The following is a 26,885-nucleotide window of genomic DNA, read 5'->3' as shown; positions in this document are numbered from 1 at the left end:
TCGTGGGAGTTCTGTGGGTCAAGTTTGGTTCATTTCCATCTTTGGTGGAGTTCAGAATGCTCTCTGTATTATAGGTGAACTATAAATCCCAGCAAGTACAAGCCAAATTTGGTCTAGTGAATGAAAATATATCCTTCGTGTCTAATATTTACATTACGATTCATAACAGTAGCAAAATTAGAGTTATGAAGTAGCAACGAAAAATATTATGGTTGGGGGTCACCACAACATGAGGAACTGTATTAAGGGGTCGCGGCATTAGGAAACCATACTGTTTCTAAAATGGAGTCTGAGTCCTGAATAGTCCCAGATCTGATCACATGATGTGCAGCCCCTCCCACAACACAGAGTTAAGGAAAGCTGCATACCAATGCACACATATACATACAGTAAGTGATCTGAATTATATATGAGGGTTGAATGAAAAGTAATGCCTCCACGTTCGTAACTCCTCAACAGATGGCAGTACTGGTATGTGGCAGGTACTGGCTTGTTCAGTAGACTTTCCTCTACAGTTCCATTTTGGCGGTAAGCCTTGGCATTGAATGGTGGGGAACCGTGACAGCTTGGGGTTTCTGCTGGTGTACCGCCCACCCCGCGACTCAGCAGTCTCCCTGCCTGAGCTAGCAGATGTGGTCTCCAATTCGGCCTTGGTCTCCCAGCACTTGGTTGTGTTGGGAGATTTTAACATCCATGCTGAGACCTCTTGGACTTCATGGCCGCCATGACGACCATGGGGCTCTCACAAATTATATCTGGACCCACCCATCAGGCTGTACATATACTCGACTGAGTTTTTGTGGCGGACAGTGGAATAGTCAGAGTGGAAGAACAAAACATCCTTCCTTTGTCATGGTCTGACCATTATCTGATCAGTTTTAGACTTTCTGCGACCCCTAACCTCCGCAGGGGTAGAGGAAAATTAAGATGGTCCGCCACAGGGGACTGATGGATCCAGAGGGATTCCTGAGGAATCTTGGGGTTCTTCCTGCGGGGTACAAATAAAGATTATTATTGTTGTTGTTAAAGTGCAAAGTATGGAACCCTGCACAGACGGTCGGTCAATGCGACTTAAGCAACGTATGCGACAGGTACTGGCTTGTTCAGTAGACTCTCCTTTACAGTTCCATTTTGGTGGGAAGACTTAGCATTGAACGCTTATGTTGTTAAAGTGCAAAGTATGGAACCCTGCACAGACGGTCGGTCATTTCGACTTAAGCAATGTATGCGACAGGTACTGGCTTGTTGAGTAGACTCTCCTCTACAGTTCCATTTTGGTGGGAAGCCTTAACATTGAATGGTTGTGTTGTTAACATGCGAAGTATGGAACCCTGCACAGATGGTCAGTCAATGCGACTTAAGCAAGGTTGTGTTGTTAAAGTGTGAAGTATGGAACTTTGCACAGACGGTCAGTCAATGCAACTTAAGCAACGTATGCGGCAGTTACTGGCTTGACAGTAGACTCTCCTTTACAGTTCCATTTTGGTGGGAAGACTTAGCATTGAACGGTTATGTTGTTAAAGTGCAAAGTATGGAACCCTGCACAGACGGTAGGTCAATGCGACTTAAGTAACGTATGCGACAGGTACTGGCTTGTTCAGTAGCCTCTCCTCTACAGTTCCACTTTGGCAGGAAGCCTTAGCATTGAACGGTTGTGTTGTTAAAGTGCAAAGTATGGAACCCTGCACAGACGGTCAGTCAATGCGACTTAAGCAATGTATGCGGCAGGTACTGGCTTGTTCAGTAGACTCTCCTCTACAGTTCCATTTTGGCGGGAATTCTTAGCATTGGACGGTTGTGTTGTTAAAGTGTGAATTATGGAACCCTGCACAGATGGTCGGTCAATGCGACTTAAACAACATATGCGACAGGTACTGGCTTGTTCAGTAGACTCTCCTCTACAGTTCTATTTTGTTGGGAAGCCTTAGTATTGAACGGTTGTGTTGTTAAAGTGCAAAGTATGGAACCCTGCATAGACGGTCGGTCAATGCGACTTAAGCAATGTATGCGGCAGGTACTGGTTTGTTCAGTAGACTCTCCTCTACAGTTCCATTTTGGTGGGAAGGCTTAACATTGAATGGTTGTGTTGTTAAAGTGCAAAGTATGGAACCCTCTGCAGAATGTTTGAATGTTGAGAAACAATGCTTGGAGAACCCCCCATTCCGAATGTCCCCCTTCCTCCCGCTCTCCAGTCCTCCCTTTTCTTTCTTCTGGTCTGGAATATTATCTCCAGCGCGGTGTATTGTATCCGGGGAAGTCTCGCTCCCCTTTGGACTGGGAAGAATGGCCTCCGGCTGCGGGTGCAGCTGTCGCTGGAGAAGAGCAGCTGACTGGATGGCTGTGGCTTTTTCCTCCCTCTCCCTGTGTGCTTCTTAACCCTGTAAGAGTCTCATTGCCTAACACTTAAGACCTAATGGGATTAGGTTACAAACAGGGAGGGAAAGCCGGTTACGGGTTTTTTTCCATCCTTGCCGAAAGTCTGTCTATAGAGAAGGAACTCTGGCACCGGGCGTCCCTTTAGTGCAGTGTTTCTCATTAATATGACCAGTTTATTTACATTATATAATCTGCATTATATGGGTGTACACCAGGCATGGGCAAACTTTGTCCCTCCAGGTGTTTTGGACTTCAACTTGCACAATTCCTAATAGCCTCTCAAGTGCTTTCCTTTTCACTTATTCACTGCATGTTGCTTAAGTCGCATTGACTTACCATCTACGCCGGGTTCCATACTTTGCACTTTAACAACACAACCGTTCGATGCTAAGGCTTCCCGCCAAAATGGAACTGTAGAGGAGAGTCTACTGAACAAGCCAGTACCTGCCGCATATGGTGCCTAAGTCGCATTGACTGACCATCTGCGCAGGGTTCCATATTTCGGACTTTAACAACACAACCGTTCAATGCTAAGGCTTCTTGCCAGAATGGAACTGTAGAGGAGAGTCTACTGAACAAGCCAGTCACTGCCGCATACGGTGCTTAAGTCGCATTGACCTACCATCTACGCCGAGTTCCATACTTTGCACTTTAACAACACAACCGTTCAATGCTAAGGCTTCCCGCCAAAATGGAACTGTAGAGGAGAGTACTGAACAAGCCAGTACATGCCGCATACGTTGCTTAAGTCACATTGACCAACCGTCTGCACAGGGTTCCATACTTCGCACTCTAACAACACAAACGTTCGATGCTAAGGCTCCCCACCAAAATGGAACTGTAGAGGAGAGTACTGAACAAGCCAGTACCTGCCGCATACGGTGCTTAAGTCGCATTGACCGACCGTCTGCGCAGGGTTCCATACTTTGCACTTTAACAACACAACCGTTCAATGCTAAGGCTTCCCGCCAAAATGGAACTGTAGAGGAGAGTCTACTGAACAAGCCAGTACCTGCCGCATACCAGTACTGCCATCTGTTGAGGAGTTACGAAGGTGAAGGCATTACTTTTCATTCAACCCTTATAAGGTTTGACTCACCAAATGCCAAGTGTTTCAGCGGATCTATTCTAGTTGGGAAAAATAGCCAGACAATGTTTAAGAAATGTTAAAGTTTTGTTGAGTCCAACTCTGGGGGCTGGTGCTCATCTCCATTTCTAAGCCGAAGAGCTGGCGTTGTCCATAGACGCCTCCAAGGTCATGTGGCCAGCATGACTGCTTGGAGCACCGTCACCTTCTTGCTGGAGTGGTACTTCGCATTTTAACAACACAACCGTTCGATGCTAAGGCTTCCCGCCAAAATGGAACTGTAGAGGAGAGTCTACTGAACAAGCCAGTACCTGCCGCATACGTTGCTTATGTCGCATTGACCAACCGTCTGCGCAGGGTTCCATACTTCACACTCTAACAACACAGCCGTTCAATGCTAAGGCTTAGTTCACCTACAGTCAGAAAGCATTATGAACTCCAGCAATGATGAAATTGAACCCAGCTTGGCACACAGAACTCTCGTGACCAACAGAAAATACTGGAGGGGTTTGTTGCCAGTCTGATGTCTCTACTCTTTACTATTTTATCGAGACTGGACATTGATCTCCTCCCAAGAAGGAAGCGTCTTCTGATTTCCTGGCCACAGTCTGCATCTGCAGTCATCTTTGCACCTAGAAATACAAAGTCTGTCGCGGCCTCCACATTTTCTCCCTCTATTTTCCAGTTGTCAGTCATTCTTGTTGCCATAATCTTGGTTTTTTTGACGTTTAGCTGCAACCCGGCTTTTGCGCTTTCTTCTTTCACCTTGATTAGAAGGCTCCTCAGCTCCTCCTCGCTTTCGGCCATCAGAGTGGTGTCATCTGCATATCTGAGGTTGTTAATGTTTCTTCAATTTTCACCCCAGCTTTGCATTCCTCAAGCCCCGCACATCCACGCATGATGTGTTCTGCATACACGTTAAAAAGGTTGGGTGAGAGGATGCAGCCTTGCCGTACGCCTTTCCCAATCTTGAACCCGTCTGTTGTTCCGTGGTCAGTTCTGCCTGTTGCAACTTGGTCCTTGTACAGATTCCTCAGGAGAGAGGGAAGGGGGCTTGGGATGCCCATCCCACCAAGAACTTGCCACCATTTATTATGATCCACACAGTCAAAGGCTTTAGAGTAGTCAATGAAGTAGAAATAGATGTTTTTCTGAAACTCCCTGCCTTTCTCCATTCTCCAGCATTCGGATGTTGGCAATCTGGTCTCTCGTTCCTGTGCCTTTCCTAAACCCAGCTTGAACATCTGGCAACTCCTCTGCTGTACCAGCTTCACTGGCTACCGATTAGCTACCGAGCCCAATTCAAAGTGCTGGTTTTGACCTTTAAAGCCCTAAACGGTTCTGGCCCTACATACCTATCCGAACGTATCTCGGCCTATCAGCCCACCAGGACCCTTAGATCTTCAGGAGAAGCCCTTCTCTCTATCCCACCTGCTTCACAGGTGCGGCTCGTGGGAACGAGAGACAGGGCCTTTTCTGCGGTGGCCCCCCGGCTTTGGAATGCCCTCCCTACTGAATTAAGATCAGCCACCTCGCTAATGGCATTTAGGAAAAACCTAAAAACTTGGATGTTTGAGCAAGTCTTCAATTGATTTTCATCGTGATGTTTCATCTGACCATGGATTAGCAATCAAGACAACGAATTGGATGATGATTTTAACTATGAGATGTCCCGATCTGTATTGGTGGCCCAATACTGTGTATGTTTTTTGTATGTATTCTTAAAATTTTAGTTTTCTATGCTTAGTGAATTGTATATTTTAACATTGTATATTTTAACATGTTGTAAACCGCGATGAGTCGCCGTACGGGCTGAGATATCGCGGTATACAAGCATACCAATAAATAAAAAATAAAATAAAATAAAAACTCTCGCTCCATGTATTGCTGGAGTCTTCCTTGCAGGATCTTGAGCATTACCTTCCTGGCATGAGAAATAAGGACCACTGTACGGAAATTTGAGCAGTCTTTCGCATTTCCCTTTTTTGGTATGGGGATATAAGTCGATTTTTTCCAGTCTGATGGCCATTCTTGTGTTTTCCATATTTGCTGGCATATGGCATGCATCACCTTGACAGCATCATCTTTTAAGATTTTAAGATCCCGTTGTCTCCTGCTGCCTTGTTGTTAGCAATGCTTCTTAAGGCCCATTCAACCTCACTCCTCAGGATGTCTGGTTCTAATTCATTCATCACACCATCAAAACTCTCCTCAATATTATTATCCTTCCTATACAGATCTTCTGTATAGTCTCGCCACCTTCTCTTGATCTCTTCAGCTTCTGTTAGGTCCCTGCCATCTTTGTTTCTTATCATACCAATTTTTGCCTGAAATTTACCTCCAATGTTTCTAATTTTCTGGAAGAGGTCTCTTGTCCTTCCTATTCTGTTGTCTTCTTCCACTTCCATGCATTGCTTATTTAAAAATAGTTCCTTATCTCTTCTGGCTAACCTCTGGAATTGCGCATTTAACTGGGCATATCTCCCCTTTTCACTGTTTCCTTTTGCTTTCCTCCTTTCTTGGGCTACTTCCAGTGTCTCAGCAGACAACCATTTTGCCATCTTGGTTTTCTTTTTCTTTAATATTTCTTTAATATTAAATAATAATAATTAATAATAATTATTATTAGTCAATTACTCTTTTTTCTAATGTTCTTTGGCAACCGTTCTGACACTCCCTTGCGACACCCCCCCCCCCCAGGGGTCCTGACCCCCCAGGTTGAGAAACATTGAAGTGAATCTGCATCCGAGGCAGCATTTGAACCCAAGGCTCGAGTCTATTTTTGTTTCGTACTGGCAGTATCACCTTTCCGTCTGTCTCATGGCGTCCCCGGCCTTGTAGCCAGCCAATGCCATCTGGCAGCCGGCACGTCGGCCCCCAAATAGTGGGACTGGTGGGGGGATTTAGCCGGCCATATGGGCCTCGTCTCGGAGCTGGCTAATAGAACGGTAGTAGCTGGTCAAGGCTGCCAAAAGGCTTAGCGAGGGTTTGCTAAAGCCGCCTCTCCTCTTTCCAAACGCACCGTGGTTGACTATTAGCCAGGGAAGTCATAAATGCCAACCTTGGGAAGGGAGGGGGCGGGTGACCTGGTTACCTTTGTCCCCATTCCGCCGCTGGAAACATACCTCTGCGGCTTAATAGCCTTCAATGGCTTTCCTTGTTTCTCAATTGTGAGAAAGAGCTCAATGGAGGCCGGCGGGGGATGCGGGTCAGGCCAATTCCCAGCATGCGCAGTGCGAGATCAGGGCTTATACTGGCCACGAGGAGGTTGCTTTTGGTGATGCATCAGCTTGGTATTGGTTGATATTTGTTCAGTCTTTTTGCAAAATCATAAGGTTTTCCATAATATACGAGGGTTGAATGAAAAGTAATGCCTCCACCTTCGTCACTTGGGTTTGGATGGGAATATTTTAATAAATGAAACGCACAATAATCCTTAGAATGTGCTCTTTAACTATTTTTATTTATTTATTTCGGGTACTTCTACTCCACCCTTCTCAACCCCCTAAGGGGGGGCTCAGGGCGACTTCCAACTGGCATATGTTTGATGCCTACAATTCAACACAATAAAATGTTGTTCATAGAATCATAGAATCAAAGAGTTGGAAGAGACCTCATGGGCCATCCAGTCCAACCCCATTCTGCTAAGAAGCAGGAATATTGCATTCAAATCACCCCTGACAGATGGCCATCCAGCCTCTGCTTAAAAGCTTCCAAAGAAGGAGCCTCCACCACACTCCGGGGCAGAGAGTTCCACTGCTGAATGGCTCTCACAGTCAGGAAGTTCTTCCTCATGTTCAGATGGAATCTCCTCTCTTGGAGTTTGAAGCCATTGGTTCGCGTCCTATTCTCCAGGGAAGCAGAAAACAAGCTTGCTCCCTCCTCCCTGTGGCTTCCTCTCACATATTTATACATGGCTATCATATCTCCTCTCAGCCTTCTCTTCTTCAGGCTAAACATGCCCAGTTCCCTAAGCCGCTCCTCATAGGGCTTGTTCTCCAGACCCCTGATCATTTTAGTCGCCCTCCTCTGGACACATTCCAGCTTGTCAATATCTCTCTTGAATTGTGGTGCCCAGAATTGGACACAATATTCCAGATGTTGTTGTTGTTCATTCGTTCAGTCGTCTCTGACTCTTCGTGACCTCATGGATCAGCCCACGCCAGAGCTCTCTGTCGGCCGTCACCACCCCCAGCTCCTTCAAGGTCAGTCCAGTCGCTTCAAGGATGCCATCCATCCATCTTGCCCTTGGTCGGTCCCTCTTCCTTTTACCTTCCACTTTCCCCAGCATAATTGTCTTCTCTAGGCTTTGCTGTCTCCTCATGATGTGGCCAAAGGACTTCAACTTTGTCTCTAGTCTCCTTCCCTCCAGTGAGCAGTCGGGCTTTATTTCCTGGAGGATGGCCTGGTTGGATCTTCTCGCAGTCCAAGGCACTCTCAGAACTTTCCTCCAACACCACAGTTCAAAAGCATCCATCTTCCTCCGCTCAGCCTTCCCTAAGGTCCAGCTCTCACATCCGTAGGTGACTACAGGGAATACCATGGCTTTGACTAGGCAATGGATCTTTGTTGCCAGTCTGATGTCTCTACTCTTCACTATTTTGTCGAAACTGGACATTGCTCTCCTCCCAAGAAGGAAGCGTCTCCTGATTTCCTGGCCACAGTCTGCATCTGCAGTCATCTTTGCACCTAGAAATACAAAGTCTGTCACGGCCTCCACATTTTCTCCCTCTATTTTCCAGTTGTCAATCATTCTTGTTGCCATAATCTTGGTTTTTTTGACGTTTAGCTGCAACCCGGCTTTTGCGCTTTCTTCTTTCACCTTGATTAGAAGGCTCCTCAGCTCCTCCTCGCTTTCGGCCATCAGAGTGGTGTCATCTGCATATCTGAGGTTGTGAATGTTTCTTCCAGCAATTTTCACCCCAGCTTTGCATTCGTCAAGCCCCGCACATCCTCGCATGATGTGTTCTGCGTACACGTTAAAAAGGTTGGGTGAGAGGATGCAGCCTTGCCGTACGCCTTTCCCAATCTTGAACCAGTCTGTTGTTCCGTGGTCAGTTCTTACTGTTGCTCCTTGGTCCTTGTACAGATTCCTCAGGAGAGAGGGAAGGGGGCTTGGTGTGCCCATCCCACCAAGAACTTGCCACAGTTTATTATGATCCACACAGTCAAAGGCTTTAGAATAGTCAATGAAGCAGAAGTAGATGTTTTTCTGAAACTCCCTGCCTTTCTCCATTATCCAGCATCCGGATATTGGCAATCTGGTCTCTCGTTCCTCTGCCTTTTCTAAACCCAGCTTGAACGTCTGGCAACTCTCGCTCCATGTCTTCCTGGAGTCTTCCTTGCAGGATCTTGAGCATTACCTTACTGGCATGAGAAATACATAGTAACAATAATTATAAACAGTTAAAACATTACACTAATACAATAAAAAGCCAGCCTGGTGGCCATCGTTTCGCCAAGTCCGTAATTAATAAATTAATTCCGCTTATCATAGTCCGCTTCCAAAGCTTTAGTCGTCAATTGTCCTTTGTTTGTCTGCCAGATTACCCAAAGGCCTGGTCCCATATCCATGTTTTTAATTTCCCTCTGAAAGAGAGGAGGGATGGCGATGATCTAATTTTCCCAGGGAGTGAATTCCACAGGCGGGGGGCCACCACTGAGAAGGCCCTGTCCCTCATCCCTGTCGATTTCATCTGTGACAAGGGCGGGGCCAAGAGCAGGGCTCCTCCAGAAGATCTTAAATTCCTAGGCAGGACGTAGAAGGAGATATGTTCAGACAGGTATGCTGGGCCAGTGCCGTATAGGGTTTTATAGGTCAAGACCAGAACTTTGAATTGTGCTCGGAACTGAATAGGCAGCCAGTGGAGCTGACATAACAGAGGGGTGGTATGCTGTCTGTATGATGCTCCAGTGAGAAGTCTAGCTGCTGCCCGTTGGACTGGTTGAGGTTTCCGAACAGTCTTCAAAGGCAACCCCATGTAGAACATGTTGCAGTAATCTATTCAGGATGTAACAAGAGCGTGGACCACTGTGGCCAGATCAGACTTCCAAAGGTACGGGTGCAGCTGGCGCACAAGTTTTAATTGTGCAAAAGCTCTCCCAGCCACCACTGAGACCTGGGGTTCCAAGCTCAGGGATGAGTCCAGGATCACTCCCAAGCTGAGAACCTGCGTCTTCAGGAGGAGTGTAACCCCGTCTAACACAGGCTGTAACCCCATGCCCTGTTGGGCCTTGCGACTGACCTGTCTTGTCTGGATTTAGTTTCAATTTGTTAGCTCTCATCCAGTCTGACACAGCAGACAAGCACCAATTCAGAGTCTGGACAGCTTCCTTGGTGATAGATGAGAAGGAGTGACAGATTTGGACATCATCTGCATAGAGATAACATCTCATTCCGAAACTCTGGATGATCTCCCCCAGCAGCTTCATGTAGATGTTAAACAACATCAAGAACAGAATTGAACCCTGTGGGACTCCACACAACAATGGTTGTGGGGTCGAACAGGTGTCACCCAGTAACACCTTCTGGGACCGTTCCTAGAGAAAGGACTGGAGCCACTGCAAAGCAGTACCCCCAAGTCCCATGTCTACGAGGCGTCCCAGAAGGATACCGTGATTAATGGTATTGAAGGCCGATGAGAGGCCCAGCAGAACCAACAGCGAGCTACCGAGTCATCAGGGATCTCGCTCTTCGGAGGGTTTAACAGTCCTCTGACAACTCGGAATAGTTCAGCCGGATGGTTCTTTGCAGATGCAATATTAGGAGAAATAAATTATTTCTGTGCCGCCTTTATTGCCACGTCATAGGACCTTAGAAAGGTATCCAGATGTGTTTGGGCTGATTTGGAGGGTCTTCGGTGTCACACGCACTCTAGCCTCCTCTTCTTTCGCTTCATCGCTGCCAACTCCTCAGTAAACCAAGGAGCAGGTTTAGATCGGTTACTCGAGAGGGGGCGCTCTGGAGCGATTGTATCAATTGCCCTGGTCATCTCACTGTCCCAGCGAGAGACCAAAGCATTGACAGAGTCACTTGCCAAGGAGGCGGGAAAATCCCCAAGAGCTATCAGGAATCCATTAGGATCCATAAATCTCCTGGGGCGGACCATTTTAGTGGGTCCACCACCCCTGCGGAAGCTAAGGGGCACGGTAAGTCTAAACCTGATCAGGTGGTGGTCGGTCCATGGCAATGGAGCGATGGTCAGCTCCTCCACTCCACCACCTTCTTCCCATTCCTGACAGAAAACCAAATCCAATGTGTGCCCGTCACTGTGGGTGGGACCAGATACTAATTGGGACAGGCCCATGGTTGCCATGGCGGCCATGAAGTCCTGAGCCGCACCTGACAGGGAGGTCTCAGTGTGTACATTGAAGTCTCCCAGCACTAGAAGTCGTTGAGACTCCAATGCCAGGTCCCAGCCCACCCCTGCTAACTCAGGTAGGGAGACTGTAGTGCAGCGGGGTGGTCGGTACACTAGCAGAATCCCTGTCCTGTCCCGGTCACCTATTCTAATGCCGACACACTCAAAGGAGGTTGACTATGGGATGGGGTACCTAATCAGGGAGATAGAATCCTTATAGACCACCACGACTCTGCCTCCCCGCCCTCCTGATCTTGGTTGGTGCTGCACAGAGTAACCTGGTGAACAGAGCTGGGAGAGATTCACCCCTCTCCCCTCATCCAATCAAGTCTCTGTTATACAAGCCAGGTTATACTACCACTATTCACTTTTCCACATAATCACCAGACAATTGGATACATTTTTGCCAACGATGAACAGGTTTTCTGAAGCCGTCACAGAAATCGACACTCTGTTTCCGCAATCAGCATCTCACAGTTGTCTCACCCAGTGCTCTCTGGTTGTAGGTGAACTACAACTCCAAAGCTCAAGGTCATTACCCACCAAACTATAAATCCCAGTTACTACAACTCCCAAATGTCAAGGTCTATTTCCCCCAAACTCCATCTGTGTTCATATTTGGGCATATGGAATATTTGTGCCAAGTTTGGTCCAGTCACATCATTGTTTGAGTCCACAGTGCTCTCTGGATGTAGGTGAACTACAACTCCCAAACTCAAGGTCAACGCCCACCAAACCCTTCTAGTGTTTTCTGTGGGTCATGGGAGTCCTGTGTGCCATGTTAGGTTCAATTCCATCATTGGTGGAGTTCAGAATGCTCTTTGATTGTAGGTGAACTATACATCCCAGCAACTACAACTCCCAAATAACAAAATCAATTGTTTTAATTCATTCCACTGCATCTTTCTCCTAATACGGGATTCGAAGTCCAAGTCTCTTTTTTACTTTTGAAACAGGAATTTGAGTCTTTCTCTCACCTTCTTTGTTCTTTACAGGAAGAAGAGATACCCGAATTAGAAATAGATGTTGACGAACTCCTGGACATGGAAAGCGACGAGTCTCGGAGCGCCAGGGTGAAGGTAAGAGCCAATGAAACAGGGCTATGAATGGGGGAAAGTCCCTTTTTAGCAAGAGCTGTATCCCATCCACTTTGAGTCTGGGGGCTCTTCCAGACCGACCCTATATCCCAGGATTATATCAGTCCGTACTGCCAGATAATCTGGGATAAACATAAAACTTGGGATCAAGGGTCTGTCTGGAAGGGCCGGGCCCTGGGTTGACACATTGCCTGGAGGCAGTAGGGTGATGGAAGCTTGAGACAACGTACCTAGCTGACCTCTTACTTAAAATGGAGAAAGGTGCGAGAAGGGGCCGGGCTTTAGCACAGCTGGTTAATCACCAGCACCAATAGAGCTTACCAATTGGGAGGGTTGACAGTTTGAAGCCCGGGTCAGAGTGAACACCCGACTTTCAGCCCAGCTTACTGTCTGCCTAAGCAGTTTGAAAACAGCTATGAACTGTGAGTAGAGAAATTAGGCACCTGCGTTGCTGTGGCCCAGTCTGTGTATATGTGTTTTGTGTGTATATGTCTATATTGTTAATGTAAGATTAGTGTAATGTGAATGTTTAAATGTAATTTTGTGCAATGCCTGTGAATGTAACCTGATCGCATTAGCAGAGAGTGTATTGACTCTGAAAGGGTTAATCAGTCAAGCCTCTAATGAACTGTGAAGTTGTGACCCTGAGTGTGCCTGGAACGTAGGGAGGATCCAGAGATAAGATTTCATTCCTCCTTCTTACTTCGGTGCTTTTGTCTTGTTTCTGTTCTTTTTGCTTGGGTGTCAATGCGAGTGTGTGCTGTATATTTGCTCTACTCAGTAAAGCTATACGTTTGCTTTTACTGAAGTCTCAAAGTGTCCATTCTTCTAAGCTTCAAAGCTTCTGTTGCACTCTGACATACATATGTGGTTTTGCGCATGTGTTGTAATGTCGGGGTTTTTTTGGCTTTTTAAGTCTCTTCTGCTATGTTTTCCAGTGTTTTTATATATATATATATATATACTAGCCATCCCCTGCCAAGCGTTGCTATGACCCAGACTGTGTATATCTGCTGTATATATATGTGTATATATGTATATATGTGTGTTTGCATATATATGTGGTTTTGTGCATGCATTGTAATGTATTTTTATTTTTTTGGCTTTTTAAGTCTCTTCTGTTGTGTTTTCCATTATTTTATGAGTGATGGTCACTTGTTGGCCTGATAGGTGTCTTGTGTCCAATTTTGGTGTCAATTCGTCCAGTGGTTTTGGAGTTATGTTAATCCCACAAACGAACATTACATTTTGATTTATATAGATATAGATTATGCCATTTGCTCGGCCACAAAATACCAAGCTGCCACATTGGGATATGATCATTGGGATTTAATGGAAGCTTCAAAATATGATTGAGAGGGAACAAGACCTGACCTTGAAGGAGCTGGGGGTGGTGACGGCCGACAGGGAGCTCTGGCGTGGGCTGGTCCATGAGGTCACGAAGAGTCGGAGACGACTGAACGAATGAACAACAACAACAAGACCTGGCAGAGACTAATTTTTTGTGTCCCCCCCCCCCCCCCCCCGTTTTTTCCCCCAAACAGGAACTGCTCGTCGACTGTTACAAACCCACAGAGGTGAGTATCTCCCTCTTTATTCACATGGCAAAGCAGGTTCAAATGCCCTTTCCGACCCAGTGCCTGCAGAGCAACCAGGAGTTTGCAAACTTTGGGCCATCGGATGTCTTGGACTTCAAGTCCCATAATTCCTAGCAGCCTCAGGCCCCTTCCTTTTCCCCCTCAGCTGCTTAATGTTACACCATTAAGCTGTATTTCTGGCATTGGAGAGGGATTGGCTGGTGACTGCTAAAACAGCACTTTGGTTTTTTCGATGTTTAATGACAGGCCGAGCTTCTTGTACACTTCTGTGAAGATGTTTAGAGTGGCTTGTAGGTTTTCTTCTGAATGTGCACAGATGACGTTGTCATCAGCATACGGGAGTTCTATAATAGATGTTGTTCTAACCTTGGTTTTGGCTTTCAGTCTGCTGAGTAGCAAAATTACAGTTATGAAGTAGTTACGAAAATAATTTCATGGTGAGGGTCACCATAACACTAGGAACTGTATTAAGGGGTCCCGGCGTTGGGAAGGTTTAGAAGGTTTAGAAATTAGCATTCGAAGGCCTGGCTGAGCCTGGGAAAATCCCCTGTTGAGAGGTGTTAAGATGTGCCTGGTTGTTTCCTCTCTGCTGTTTTGCTGTTGTAATTTTAGTTTTTTAATACTGGTAGCCAGATTTTGTTCATTTTCATGGTCTCTTCCTTTCTGTTGAAATTGTCCACATGCTTGTGGATTTCAATCAATTAAAAAAACTCTAAAATTACAACAGCAAAACAGCAGAGAGGAAACAACCAGGCACATCTTAACACCTCTCAACATAAGATTTTCCCAGGCTCAGCCAGGCCTTCAAATGCTAATGAAGGTGGTCAGTTCAAACATTCACACCTAGCTCCAGCAGAGAAAAGCTCTTTGCCCCACCCCAGCCATTCCACAGATATATAAACCCATTGTCCTAATTCCAACAGACCTCACTACCTCTGAGGATGCTTGCCATAGATGCAGGCGAAACATCAGGAGAAATACCTCTAGAACATGGCCCTATAGCCCGAAAAAAAACTACACGAACCTAGTGATTCCAGCCATGAAAGCCTTCGACAATACGATGTTTAGAGTGGCTTGTAGGTCTTCTGAATGTGCACAGATGACGTTGTCATCAGCATACGGGAGTTCTATAATAGATGTTGTTCTAACCTTAGTTTTGGCTTTCAGTGTGCTGAGGTTAAATAACAGTAGCAAAACTACAGTTATGAAGTAGCTACGGAAATAATTTCATGATGAGAGTCACCACAACACGAGGAACTGTATTAAGGGGTCTCAGAGTTGGGAAGATTTAGAAACACTGTCTTGTTTGCGGAAATGAAGCCCTCGTGCTGTATTTACTGGGGGATATGATATGGTAGTAAGTTTTGTATGCTAATTCTGCATTGACCTTGCTGCAGACACAGCTGAAGTTGTATTGTCGAAGGCTTTCATGGCTGGAATCACTAGGTTCTTGTGGGTTGTTTCGGGCTATAGGGCCATGTTCTAGAGGCATTTCTCCTGGCGTTTCGCCTGCATCTATGGCAAGCATCCTCAGAGGTAGTGAGGTCTGTTGGAATTAGGACAATGGGTTTATATATCTGTGGAATGGCTGGGGTGGGGCAAAGAGCTCTTCTCTGCTGGAGCTAGGTGTGAATATTTCAACTGACCACCTTCATTAGCATTTGAAGGCCTGGCTGAGCCTGGGAAAATCTTATGTTGAGAGGTGTTAAGATGTGCCTGGTTGTTTCCTCTCTGCTGTTGTAATTTTAGAGTTTTTTTAATACTGGTAGCCAGATTTTGTTCATTTTCATGGTCTCTTCCTTTCTGTTGAAACTGTCCACATGCTTGTGGATTTCAATGAATTAAAAAACTCTAAAATTACAACAGCAAAACAGCAGAGAGGAAACAACCAGGCACATCTTAACACCTCTCAACGTAAGATTTTCCCAGGCTCAGCCAGGCCTTCAAATGCTAATGAAGGTGGTGGTCAGTTGAAACATTCACACCTAGCTTCAGCAGAGAAGAGCTCTTTGCCCCACCCCAGCCATTCCACAGATAGTATAAACCCATTGTCCTAATTCCAACAGACCTCACTACCTCTGAGGATGCTTGCCATAGATGCAGGCGAAACGTCAGGAGAAATGCCTCTAGAACATGGCCCTATAGCCCGAAAAAACCCACAAGAACCTAGTGATTCCAGTCATGAAAGCCTTCGACAATACGATGTTTAGAGTGGCTTGTAGGTCTTCTGAATGTGCACAGATGACGTTGTCATCAGCATACGGGAGTTCTATAATAGATGTTGTTCTAACCTTGGTTTTGGCTTTCAGTCTGCTGAGGTTAAATAACAGTAGCAAAATTACAGTTATGAAGTAGCTACGAAAATAATTTTATGGTGAGGGTCACCACAACACGAGGAACTGTATTAAGGGCATTGGGAAGGTTTAGAAACACTGTCTTGTTTGTGAAAGTGAAGCCCTCGTGCTGTATTTACCGGGGGATATGATATGGTAGCAGGTTTTGTATGCTAATTCTGCATTGACCTTGCTGCAGACACAGCTGAAAGCTGTCGAAGGCTTTCATGGCTGGACTCACTAGGTTCTTGTGGGTTTTTTCGGGCTATAGGGCCATGTTCTAGAGGCATTTCTCCTGACGTTTCGCCTGCATCTATGGCAAGCATCCTCAGAGGTAGTGAGGTCTGTTGGAAATAGGACGATGGGTTTATATATCTGTGGAATGGTTGGGGTGGGGCAAAGAGCTCTTCTCTGGTGGAGCGAGGTGTGAATGTTTCAACTGACCACCTTCATTAGCATTTGAAGGTCTGGCTGAGCCTGGGAAAATCTTTTGTTGAGAGGTGTTAAGATGTGCCTGGTTGTTTCCTCTCTGCTGTTTTGCTGTTGTAATTTTAGAGTTTTTTTTAATACTGGTAGCCAGATTTTGTTCATTTTCATGGTCTCTTCCTTTCTGTTGAAATTGTCCACATGCTTGTGGATTTCAATGAATTAAAAAACTCAAAAACAGCAGAGAGGAAACAACCAGGCACATCTTAACACCTCTCAACATCAGATTTTCCCAGGCTCAGCCAGGCCTTCAAATACTAATGAAGGTGGTCAGTTGAAACATTCACACCAAGCTCCAGCAGAGAAGAGCTCTTTGCCCCACCCCAGCCATTCCACAGATATATAAACCCAACAGACCTCACTACCTCTGAGGATGCTTGCCATAGATGCAGGCGAAACGTCAGGAGAAAATGCCTCTAGAACATGGCCCTATAGCCCAAAAAAAACCCACAAGAACCTACAGCTGAAGTTGAAGGTGGGTTTCTTGTAGTACGATAACATCGGTCCTGGTAGTCATGCTCTTCTTTTGTGATGCCTCCCATCTTCTAGGTTTTTGTGGCCGACCTGCTAGATAAGATCCGTGGAATGCAGAAACTAAGCACCCCGCAGAAGAAGTGAACCTGTCCAGCGACCTTTCCATCGTGGCGGCCTTCCCTTCCTCTTTGGAGAGTTTGCCATTGAGACTCTGGCTCTGCTGGGTCGTAAGAGGGATGGGGCGCTTTCACAGCTCTGGCGGAGAATTACTTGCGAGAGTGGGGAGACACTCCTTTTCGGAATGCTATGATAATCAAACCCATCCGGACACCTGTTTAGCAATACCGACCTGTTCCTCCTCGTCTGTCCCCAATTTCAAGTGGAGCAAAAAGAGGGCAGGGAGAGGAACACGTGTGTTCTCCGGGGAGGCGGGCTGGTCTAGTAGGAACTTGCATTTCCTTTTCTTTTTTTAGGATGTTTGGGGTTTTTTTTAATTATTGTGTTTTTATATAAATTTAATAAAGATGCTTTGAGAACAAGAGCCTGGTTTCTGCTTCTAGATGAAACATATATGTGATGAGGAAAAGGGCCTTTTGGTCCAGAGATGTACGCATGATGGAACAGCGGGGTTGCTTACAGAGATGGGAAGATGGTACCAGTTCAGGCTGATCAAAGGGAAAGTTAAAGAGCAAGAACCCAGAGCAAGAACAGGAGCCCCTTTTAGCCAAACACAAAACATTAAGAGGAATTATGGGTCTAACGCAGATATGGGCAAACCCAGGCCTGGGGCCCAGATGCAGCCTCCTGGGCTCTTTTCTCTCACACCATCCTATCCTTCCGTTCTCTCTTTCCTTCCTCTTTCCCTCCCTCCCTCCCTTTCTTCCTTCCCTTTCTCCTTCCTTCCTTCCCTTCCACTCTTTCGTTGTGCCTTCCGTCTTTCATTCCTCCCTCCTTCCCTTTCTCTTTCTCCTTCCTTCTTTCATTCCCTCTTTCCTCCCTCCTTCCTTTCTTTCTCCTTCCTTCTTTCATTCCCTCTTCCCTCCCTCCTTCCTTTCTCTTTCCTTCCTTCATTCCCTCTTTCCTTTCTCCTACCTTCCTTTCCTTTCATCTTTCCTCCCCCCCTTCCTTTTCTCCTTCCTTCACTCCTTCCTTTCTCTTTCTCCTTCCTTCCTTCACTCCCTTTCCTTTATGCTACCTTCCTTCCTTTCCTTTCCTTTCATCTTTCCTCCTTCCTTTTCTCTTTCGTTCTCTTCCCTCCCTCCTTCCTTTCTTTTTTCCTTTTTTCTTCTTCCTTCCCCCTTTCTTTCCTCCTCCCTTCCCTTTTACCCTTTCATCCCTCCTTCCCTCTTTCCTCCCTCCTTCCCCCTTTCCCCTTCCTTCATTCCCTCCTTCCTCTTTCTCCTTCCTTTTCTTTTTTCTTCCTTCCACCTTTCCTTCCTCCTCCTCCTTCCTTTCCTCCTCCCTTCCTTCCCTTATACCATTTCATCCTTACTTCCCTCTTTCCTCCCTCTTTCCTTCTTTCTCCTTCCTTCCTTCCACCTTTCCTTCCTCATTATCTCCTTCCTTCTATTCCCTCCTTCCTTTCTCTTTCTCCTTCCTTTTCTTCCTTCTTCCTTCCATCTTACCTTCTCCTTCCCTCCCTCTTCTTTTCTTCCTCCCTTCCCTTTTACCCTTTCATCCTTCCTTCCCTCTTTCCTCCCTCCTCTCTCTTTCCTTCATTCCCTCTTTCCTTTCTTTCTCCTTCCTTTCCTTTCATCTTTCCTCCCTCCTCCCTTCCTTCCCTCCCTCCTTTCTCTTTCTCCTTCCTTTTCTTCTTCTTCCATCTTACCTTCCTTCCCTCTTCCTTTCTTCCTCCCTTCCCTTTTACCGTTTAATCCTTCCTTCCCTCTTTCCTTCCTCGTTCCCTTTCTCCTTCCTGCCTGCCTGCCTTCCTTCCCTTTTGTCATCCCTTCCTTCTCCCTTCCCTCCCTCATAGAATCACAGAGTTGGAGGAGACCGCCTGGGCCATCCAGTCCAACCCCATTCTGCCAAGAAGCAGGAAAATTACATTCAAAGCACCCCCGACAAATGGCCATCCAGCCTCTATTTAAAAGCTTCCAAAGAAGGAGCCTCCACCACACTCCGGGGCAGAGAGTTCCACTGCTGAACGGCTCTCACAGTCAGGAAGTTCTTCCTCATGTTCAGATGGAATCTCCTCTCTTGTAGTTTGAAGCCATTGTTCCGCGTCCTAGTCTCCAAGGAAGCAGAAAACAAGCTTGATGTAATCTGGGCCAGAACCGTTCAGGACTTTAAAGGTTAACCAGTAGGCTTGGGCGGTTTCGTTCGTTAATTTCGTAATTCGTTATTAATTCGTATTTAAATTAGCTTACGATCCAATATTGAGCCATGCAGGAATAGTGTGAGGAGTAAATTAGATTCGAAACAATTTTTTCAATTTATTTTGTAATTATTTTGTAATTATTTCGTAATTATTTTCGCATGTCTGGTGCAAGTTTTATAGTTGTTTGTTTTATCACACCAACAGTCAACAACAGAGGGAGAGGGAAGCTTCCTGTCCCATTTGGAGGTTTTTTTAGCATATTGCGCAATCGCGTCTGCCATTAACGAATCGATTCGTAATCATACAAAATTTCGTATATTTCGAAATTTTTAAAAGGAAAATTTCGGAATTATTAAAAAAAACGAAACGCAAGGGCCCCCTAAAAACAAAACGAGTTTAGAACCAAATTTTTCCGTGGTTACCCAAGCCTATTAACCAGCACTTTGAATTGTGCTCGGAAGCTGATTGGCAGCCAGTGGAGCTGGTGAAACATTGGAGTAGTATGCTCCCTGTACGCAGCTCTAGTTAACAACCTGACCGCCGACCGCTGGACTAATTGGAGCTTCCGAGAAGTTTTCAAAGGCAGCCCCACGTAGAGAGCATTGCAGTAGTCTATTCAGGATGTAACCAGAGACATTGAGAGAACTGTGAGACGTTGGCTACGGAAACAAGAGTATCGACTTCTCCCGTGATGGCTTCAGAAAACTTGTTCGTTGGCAGAAATGTATCCAATTATCTGGTGATTATGTGGAAAAGTGAATAGCGGTAGTTAAAGAGCACATCCTAAGGATTATTTCTACGTTTGATTTATTAAAATATTCCCATCAAACCCAAGTAGCGAAGGTGGAGGCATTACTTTTCATTCAACCCTCGTAATAATAAACTGGGCAGGTGGGTGTTTGTGGTTGAGAAAAGAGGATTCTTGCATGGTGATGTCAATCAAAGAGACACTGTATTGCGGAATTGCAGCCGCACCCATTTGGGGCCCGAGTGCTAAAAGCCACAGCCCAGCCCTGCAGCGAAAGCGCTTTACCCAGTTGGCACACGGAGAGGCAGAAGCAGGATGGAGCTTGTGGACTCTCGGAGAGCCCGCCAACCAAAGGGTGGTGTCAGTAAGCATCTTGAGTTTGGAAGAGGATGGGAAAGGCCTGCCAGCCACGTGGAGGAGCCAGCGAGGCCCTGGGATCTGGCTTGGCAAGGCCAGGGTGGGTGACTTCATGCAGGGAATGCGGAGCCTGATTCGTTCCAAGCCCCAGAAGACATTCTTTCCTCACTGAGTTCAGCCACAAACCGGAGAGGTGGAGCTGCCAAAGCCCCACTGGGATGGTTGCTAACTGGGGGATTTGGGACTCTGTACAGGCCTACAGCTGCCTTTCCCTTCTCTTTAATACCTGCCTTGAAGAGACCTCATGGGCCATCCAGTCCAACCCCATTCTGCCAAGAAGCAGGAATATTGCATTCAAATCACCCCTGACAGATGGCCATCCAACCTCTATTTAAAAGCTTCCAAAGAGGGAGCCTCCACCACACTCCGGGGCAGAGAGTTCCACCGCTGAACGGCTCTCACAGTCAGGAAGTTCTTCCTCATATTCAGATGGAATCTCCTCTCTTGTAGTTTGAAGCCATTGTTCAAGTCTCCAGGGAAGCAGAAAACAAGCTTGCTCCTTCCTCCCTATGACTTCCTCTCACATATTTATACATGGCTATCATATCATATATCATATCATATTATACTTTGGCCACATCATGAGGAGACAGGAAAGCCTAGAGAAGACAATTATGTTGGAGAAAGTGGAAGGCAAAAGGAAGAGGGGCCGACCAAGGGCAAGATGGATGGATGGCATCCTTGAAGCGACTGGACTGACCTTGAAGGGGGTGGTGACGGCCGACAGGGAGCTCTGGCATGGGCTGGTCCATGAGGTCGCGAAGAGTCGGAGACGACTGAACGAATGAACAACAACAACATCATATCTCCTCTCAGCCTTCTCTTCTTCAGGCTAAACATGCCCAGCTCCTTAAGCCACTCCTCATAGGGCTTGTTCTCTAGACCCTTTTAGTCGCTCTCCTCTGGACACATTCCAGCTTGTCAATATCTCTCTTGAATTGTGGTGCCCAGAAGTGTCGAATATTCCAGGTGTTTTCTAACCAAAGCAGAATAGAGGGGTAGCATTACTTCCCTGGACTTAGACACTATGCTCCTATTGATGCAGGCCAAAATCCTATTGACTTTATTTGCCGCCATATCACATTGTTGGCTCATGTTTAACTTGTTGTCCACGAGGACTCTAAGATCTTTTTCACGCGTCCTGCTCTCGAGCCAGGCATTGTTCCCCATTCTGTATCTTTGTATTTCGTTTTTTCTGCCTAAGTGGAGTCACTTGCATTTGTCCCTGTTGAACTTCATTTTGTTAGTTTTGGCCATTCATCTCTCTAATCTGTCAAGATCGTTTTGAATCCTGCTCCTGTCCTCTGGAGTATTGGCTATCCCTCCCAATTTGGTGTCGTCTGCAAACTTGATGATCCTGCCTTCTAACCCTTCATCTAAGTCATTAATGAAGATCCTGATCAGGACCGGGCTCAGGACGGAACCCTGCTGATGGCACTCCACTTGTCATTTGTCACAGCCTTGGGGAGAATCACTCTCTGGGTTCGTCCATTTAACCAATTCCAGATCCACCTCACCGTAGTTTTGCCTAGCCCACATTGGACTACTTTCCTTGCCAGAAGGTCGTGGGGAACCTTGTCGAAGGCCTTCCTGAAATCCAGGTACGCTACATCCACGGCATCATTCCCCGCCTCTACCCAGCTTGTAACTCTATCGAAAAAAGAGATCAGATGAGTCTGGCATGACTTGTTTTTGATAAATCCATGTTGACTATTAGCGATGACCGCATTTGTTTCTACGTGTTTGCAGACCACTTCCTTGACAATCTTTTCCAGAATCTTACCTGGTATCGACGTGAGGCCGACTGGACATTGGTCATTGTTTGGGTCATCCTTTTTTCCCTTCTTGAAGATTGGGACCACATTGGCCCTCCTCCAATCTGCTGGAACTTCTCCCGTTCTCCAAGAACTCTCAAAGATGATTGTCAATGGTTCCGAGATGACTTCTGCTAGTTCCTTCAATACTCTGGGGTGTAGTTGATCTGGCCCTTTGTAGCACTTTAGGCAGCAGCAGCACCTAGAAGAGGCACTTGGAAGATCTTAAAATGGTAGGAGTGTGCATTAGGTAAGCATTCCTAAGTGACAGGCTGGGTCCTGCCTGTGCAAGGGTAGGGAGAGATTCTCTTAGGTTTATCTGTCGTTCATCATTTTCTCACCTTGCATATCTTATCCTGTAAGGTACCAGAGAGAAATAAGTGGTTGTGCAAGATCACCGATCAGACTTCATGACTAAGTAGGGATTTAAAGACGGGTACAGACTGGGGTAATTTGGGGCTTCCAGGCATGGGCAAACTTTCTAACTTAGGGGCCACTTGGGTGGGCTGGGAGGGAGGGGGTCACCCCAAGCCCCCTCCTTGCCCTTTCCTTTTGGATCCTAAAAGGGTTTGTCAGGATGAGATGGTGGACGGAAGACGAAAAAACGTATCCATTAAACCCCATATTGCCTACTCCCGATATATAATCCTAGAATCCTAGAGCTGGAAGAGACCCCCAAGGGCCATCCAGTCCAACCCCCTGCCATGCACAATCAAAGCACTCCCGATAGACAACCTCTGCAGAAAAGCCTCCAAGCAGCCTATGTCATTCTCCAACAGCTCTTACTCTCAGGAAGTTCTTCCTAATCTTTTCGGTTGAATAGGAAGGGAGAATAGGAAGTTAGACCACACCTGGAATATTGTGTCCAATTCTGAGCACCACAATTGAAGAGAGATATTGACAAGCGGGAATGTGTCCAGAGGAGGGCGACTAAAATGATCAAGGGTCTGGAGAACAAGCCCTATGAGGAGCGGCTTAAGGAGCTGGGCATGTTTAGCCTGAAGAAGAGAAGGCTGAGAGAAGACATGATAGCCATGTATAAATATGTGAGAGGAAGCCACAGGGAGGAGGGAGCAAGCTTGTTTTCTGCTTCCCTGGAGACTAGGACGCAATGGAACAATGGCTTCAATGGCTACAAGAGAGGAGATTCCATCTGAACATGAGGAAGAACTTCCTGACTGTGAGAGCTGTTCAGCAGTGGAACTCTCTGCCCCGGAGTGTGGTGGAGGCTCCTTCTTTGGAAGCTTTTAAACAGAGGCTGGATGGCCATCTGTCAGGGGTGATTTGAATGCATTATTCCTGTTTCTTGGCAGAATGAGGTTGGACTGGATGGCCCATGAGGTCTCTTCCAACTCTTTGATTCTATTATTCTACCTGTCCGAACATATCTCCTGCTATGAACCATCACGAAGCTTAAGATCATCAGGAGAGGCCCTCTCTATCCCACCACTCTCACAAACGCGGTTGGTGGGGATGAGAGACAGGGCCTTCTCGGCAGTGGCCCCACCTGTGGAACTCTCTCCCTAAGGACATCAGGTTGGCCACCTCCCTCCTGTCCTTCAGAAGACAACTGAAGCCCTGGCTCTGGGGCCAGGCGTTCAATTAGAGGCCAGCAGCAATAGGAAAAGGAAATTTGGATTTTGCGACATGGATTCCCCCGGCTCGGCTTGGTTTTACTGGCACGTTAATCTATTAATTTATTGTTAAATTGTACTGATGATGTACAACGTTTTAAAATGATTTTATTGTGAATTGTAATTTTTATGTTATTTATGCTGTTAGCTTCCTCGGATGCTCATGTGAGGCCGTGCGGAGTCCCCTTTGTGGGGAGAAGGGCAAGATATAAATATATGAAATTAATTAATTAATTAATTAATAATGGTGTCCCCACAGATCTTCTTTCATTATTGGGAACAGATGGAAGTCAGGCAGTGCTAAATCTGGACTGTATGGAGTATGCCGTACGGTGGTGAGAAGTTCTGCTGTGAACCCATCGTGCACAGATCTTCCGATAGCCAAGCAAAGCAATAATGTGACCCTCACGTTCTTGTGAAATGTCAATTATGCTTGACATTTCTGAGTGATACAATTGTCCTGAAACAATCTGTCAACCTTTTGCTTGTGGAACTCAGTGGTTGCTGTCACAGGATGTCCACAGGACAATGCTAACTCTGGACTGTATGGAGAATGGGAAGTATGGGAAGTAATGCTACCCCTCTATTCTGCTTTGGTTAGACCACACCTGGAATATTGTGTCCAATTCTGGGCACCACAATTCAAGAGAGATATTGACAAGCTGGGATGTGTCCAGAGGAGGGCGACTAAAATGATCAAGGGTCTGGAGAACAAGCCATATGAGGAGCGGCTTAAGGAGCTGGGCATGTTTAGCCTGAAGAAGAGAAGGCTGAGAGGAGATATGATAGCCATGTATAAATATGTGAGAGGAAGCCACAGGGAGGAGAGATCAAGCTTGTTTTCTGCTTCCTTGGAGACTAGGATGCGGAACAATGGCTTCAAACTACAAGAGAGGAGATTCCATCTGAACACGAGGAAGAACTTCCTGACTGTGAGAGCTGTTCAGCAGTGGAACACACTGCCTCCGAGTGTGGTGGAGGCTCCTTCTTTAGAAGCTTTTAAACAGAGGCTGGATGGCCATCTGTCAGGGGTGATTTGAATGCAATATTCCTGCTTCTTGGCAGGGGGTTGGACTGGATGGCCCATGAGGTCTCTTCCAACTCTTTGATTCTATGAATGCCGTACGGTGGTGAGACTGGGGAGATAGTGCCAGTGTTGTAACACCGGCTCTATGGTTTAGAAATTGAGATGAGCAACAACCCCCAGACACGACTAGACTTAATGTCAAGGGAAACCTTTACCATTACTGTGGATTATAGGGAGAGCTTTTAAATCAGGCTAAAAGCACAGGTTTACCTGTATAGTTACAACACTGGCACTATCTCCCCAACATTTGAGGCTTTTCGTAATCCAGACAGCATGGAGAAACTCTACCAATTAGGTTAATCAACATATCTCTTTCCCCAAAGGAGGAAATGTATTCCCATCTTTCTGTGTTTTAGGCAATGACTGCAAGACGCTGGGATAATTCACAAAATTATACAGCGCCGTCTCGACTTGGGATTTTAAACTCAAGGGTGGCCAACAAGCCTTCCCCTTTCCCTGGTTATTTTGGGTTTTGTTGTAGTTCAGCCTTTGATTGTGCCTGCACCTGATCTGTTTCCAGTGTCTCAAGATCTACTATACTAGAGGATAAGATCAAGCCCAGAGATAACAGAGTAGTATGGCCTCTCACTTTGACCAACCTATCCAAACACACACTAAGTATTGGAACTTAGTGAAAGATGTACCAGGTTGTGAGAGACCCCCTCATTGCTCATAGGAAAACACAAAACATCAGGGATATTTTGATCCACTCAAATATAGATCCTAAGCGAATGAAGACTGAACCCATTCTGATAGGCAACTTTGCCTGTCATCATTGCTCCATATGCTCTCAGTTCGTACAAACTAAGTTCTTTCAGAACCAGCACACTAAATCTCAATACAGAATCAATCACTTTGCTACTTGCTCCACTGAAGGTGTAGTATATGCCATCACATGTCCCTGCTCACTTATTTACATTGGTCAAACAAGCAGAGAAGTTAAGACTCAGGATCATTGAGCACAAAAGTAAAATCAGGAAGCATTCCTCTGATTCTATTCTGTACAAGCATTTCGTGAACCTGAACCACAGCCCTGAATTATTTCGAGTACAGATTTCAGAGGTGGTCACTCTAGATCTAGTCATGCTCCCCATGCTCTATTCTGCTTTGGTTAGACCACACCTGTAATATTGTGTCCAATTCTGGGCACCACAATTCAAGAGAGACATTGACAAGCTGGAATGTGTCCAGAGGAGAGCGACTAAAATGATCAAGAGTCTGGAGAACAAGCCCTATGAGGAGTGGCTTAAGGAGCTGGGCATGTTTAGCCTCAAGAAGAGAAGGCTGAGAGGAGATATGATAGCCATGTATAAATACGTGAGATGAAGTCATAGGGAGGAGGGAGCAAGCTTGTTTTCTGCTTCCTTGCAGACTAGGACGCGGAACAATGGCTTCAAACTACAAGAAAGGAGATTCCATCTGAACATGAGGAAGAACTTCCTGACTGTGAGAGCCGTTCAGCAGTGGAACTCTCTGCCCTGGAGTGTGGTGGAGGCTCCTTCTTTGGAAGCTTTTAAACAGAGGCTGGATGGCCATCTGTCGGGGGTGCTTTGAATGCGATTTTCCTGTTTCTTGGCAGAATGGGGTTGGACTGGATGGCCCATGAGGTCTCTTCCAACTCTAGGATTCTTCCAGTTTGGGCAGGAGGAGGGTCAAGGACTACAGAGTGGTGTGTATGAGAAGACTTTTAATTTTAATTATTACATTTGGCCTGGCCATTGTTTTTAATTGCGTCATTGGGTGTTGTTAATGTTATTGCTTTGTTTTTCGAGTTATTGTGTTGTTGTTGCTGCTGTTTTTATTGTTGTATTTGGGCTCGGCCTCTCGTAAGCCGCACCGAGTCCTTTGGGAGATGGTAGCGGGGTACAAATAAAGGATTATTATTATTATTATTATTATTATTGTTATTATTATTATTATTATTAGACCACACTCGCAAAAGAACAGGGACTGACGCTCGAAGCACCTGCAAGTCAGTTTAGATATGCAGCCAAGGACACTCCACCCCTTGTCCTGCTGCTCGGACACTCAGGCTCCACAGAGAGAAGACACG

At 46.1% G+C, this 26,885-nt stretch overlaps 1 protein-coding gene across 1 annotated transcript in view; it reads left to right on the top strand.

Moving 5' to 3' along the window:
* The window catches only part of PPP1R14B (protein phosphatase 1 regulatory inhibitor subunit 14B), a 24,881-nt gene extending 7,528 nt beyond the window's left edge, over nucleotides 1–17,353 (top strand). The window contains exons 2-4 of the mRNA XM_067472481.1: nucleotides 11,820–11,903; nucleotides 13,466–13,498; nucleotides 16,888–17,353. Coding sequence (XP_067328582.1) covers nucleotides 11,820–11,903; nucleotides 13,466–13,498; nucleotides 16,888–16,956 — 186 coding nt within the window. The 3' untranslated portion in view covers nucleotides 16,957–17,353. The remainder of the gene's footprint in view (nucleotides 1–11,819; nucleotides 11,904–13,465; nucleotides 13,499–16,887) is intronic.
* The last annotated feature ends 9,532 nt before the right edge of the window (nucleotides 17,354–26,885 follow it).

This window comes from Anolis sagrei, chromosome 12 (genome assembly GCF_037176765.1).
Source record: "Anolis sagrei isolate rAnoSag1 chromosome 12, rAnoSag1.mat, whole genome shotgun sequence".
Classification (NCBI taxonomy): Eukaryota; Metazoa; Chordata; class Lepidosauria; order Squamata; family Dactyloidae; genus Anolis; species Anolis sagrei.
This window is presented reverse-complemented; position numbering and strand designations above follow the sequence as displayed.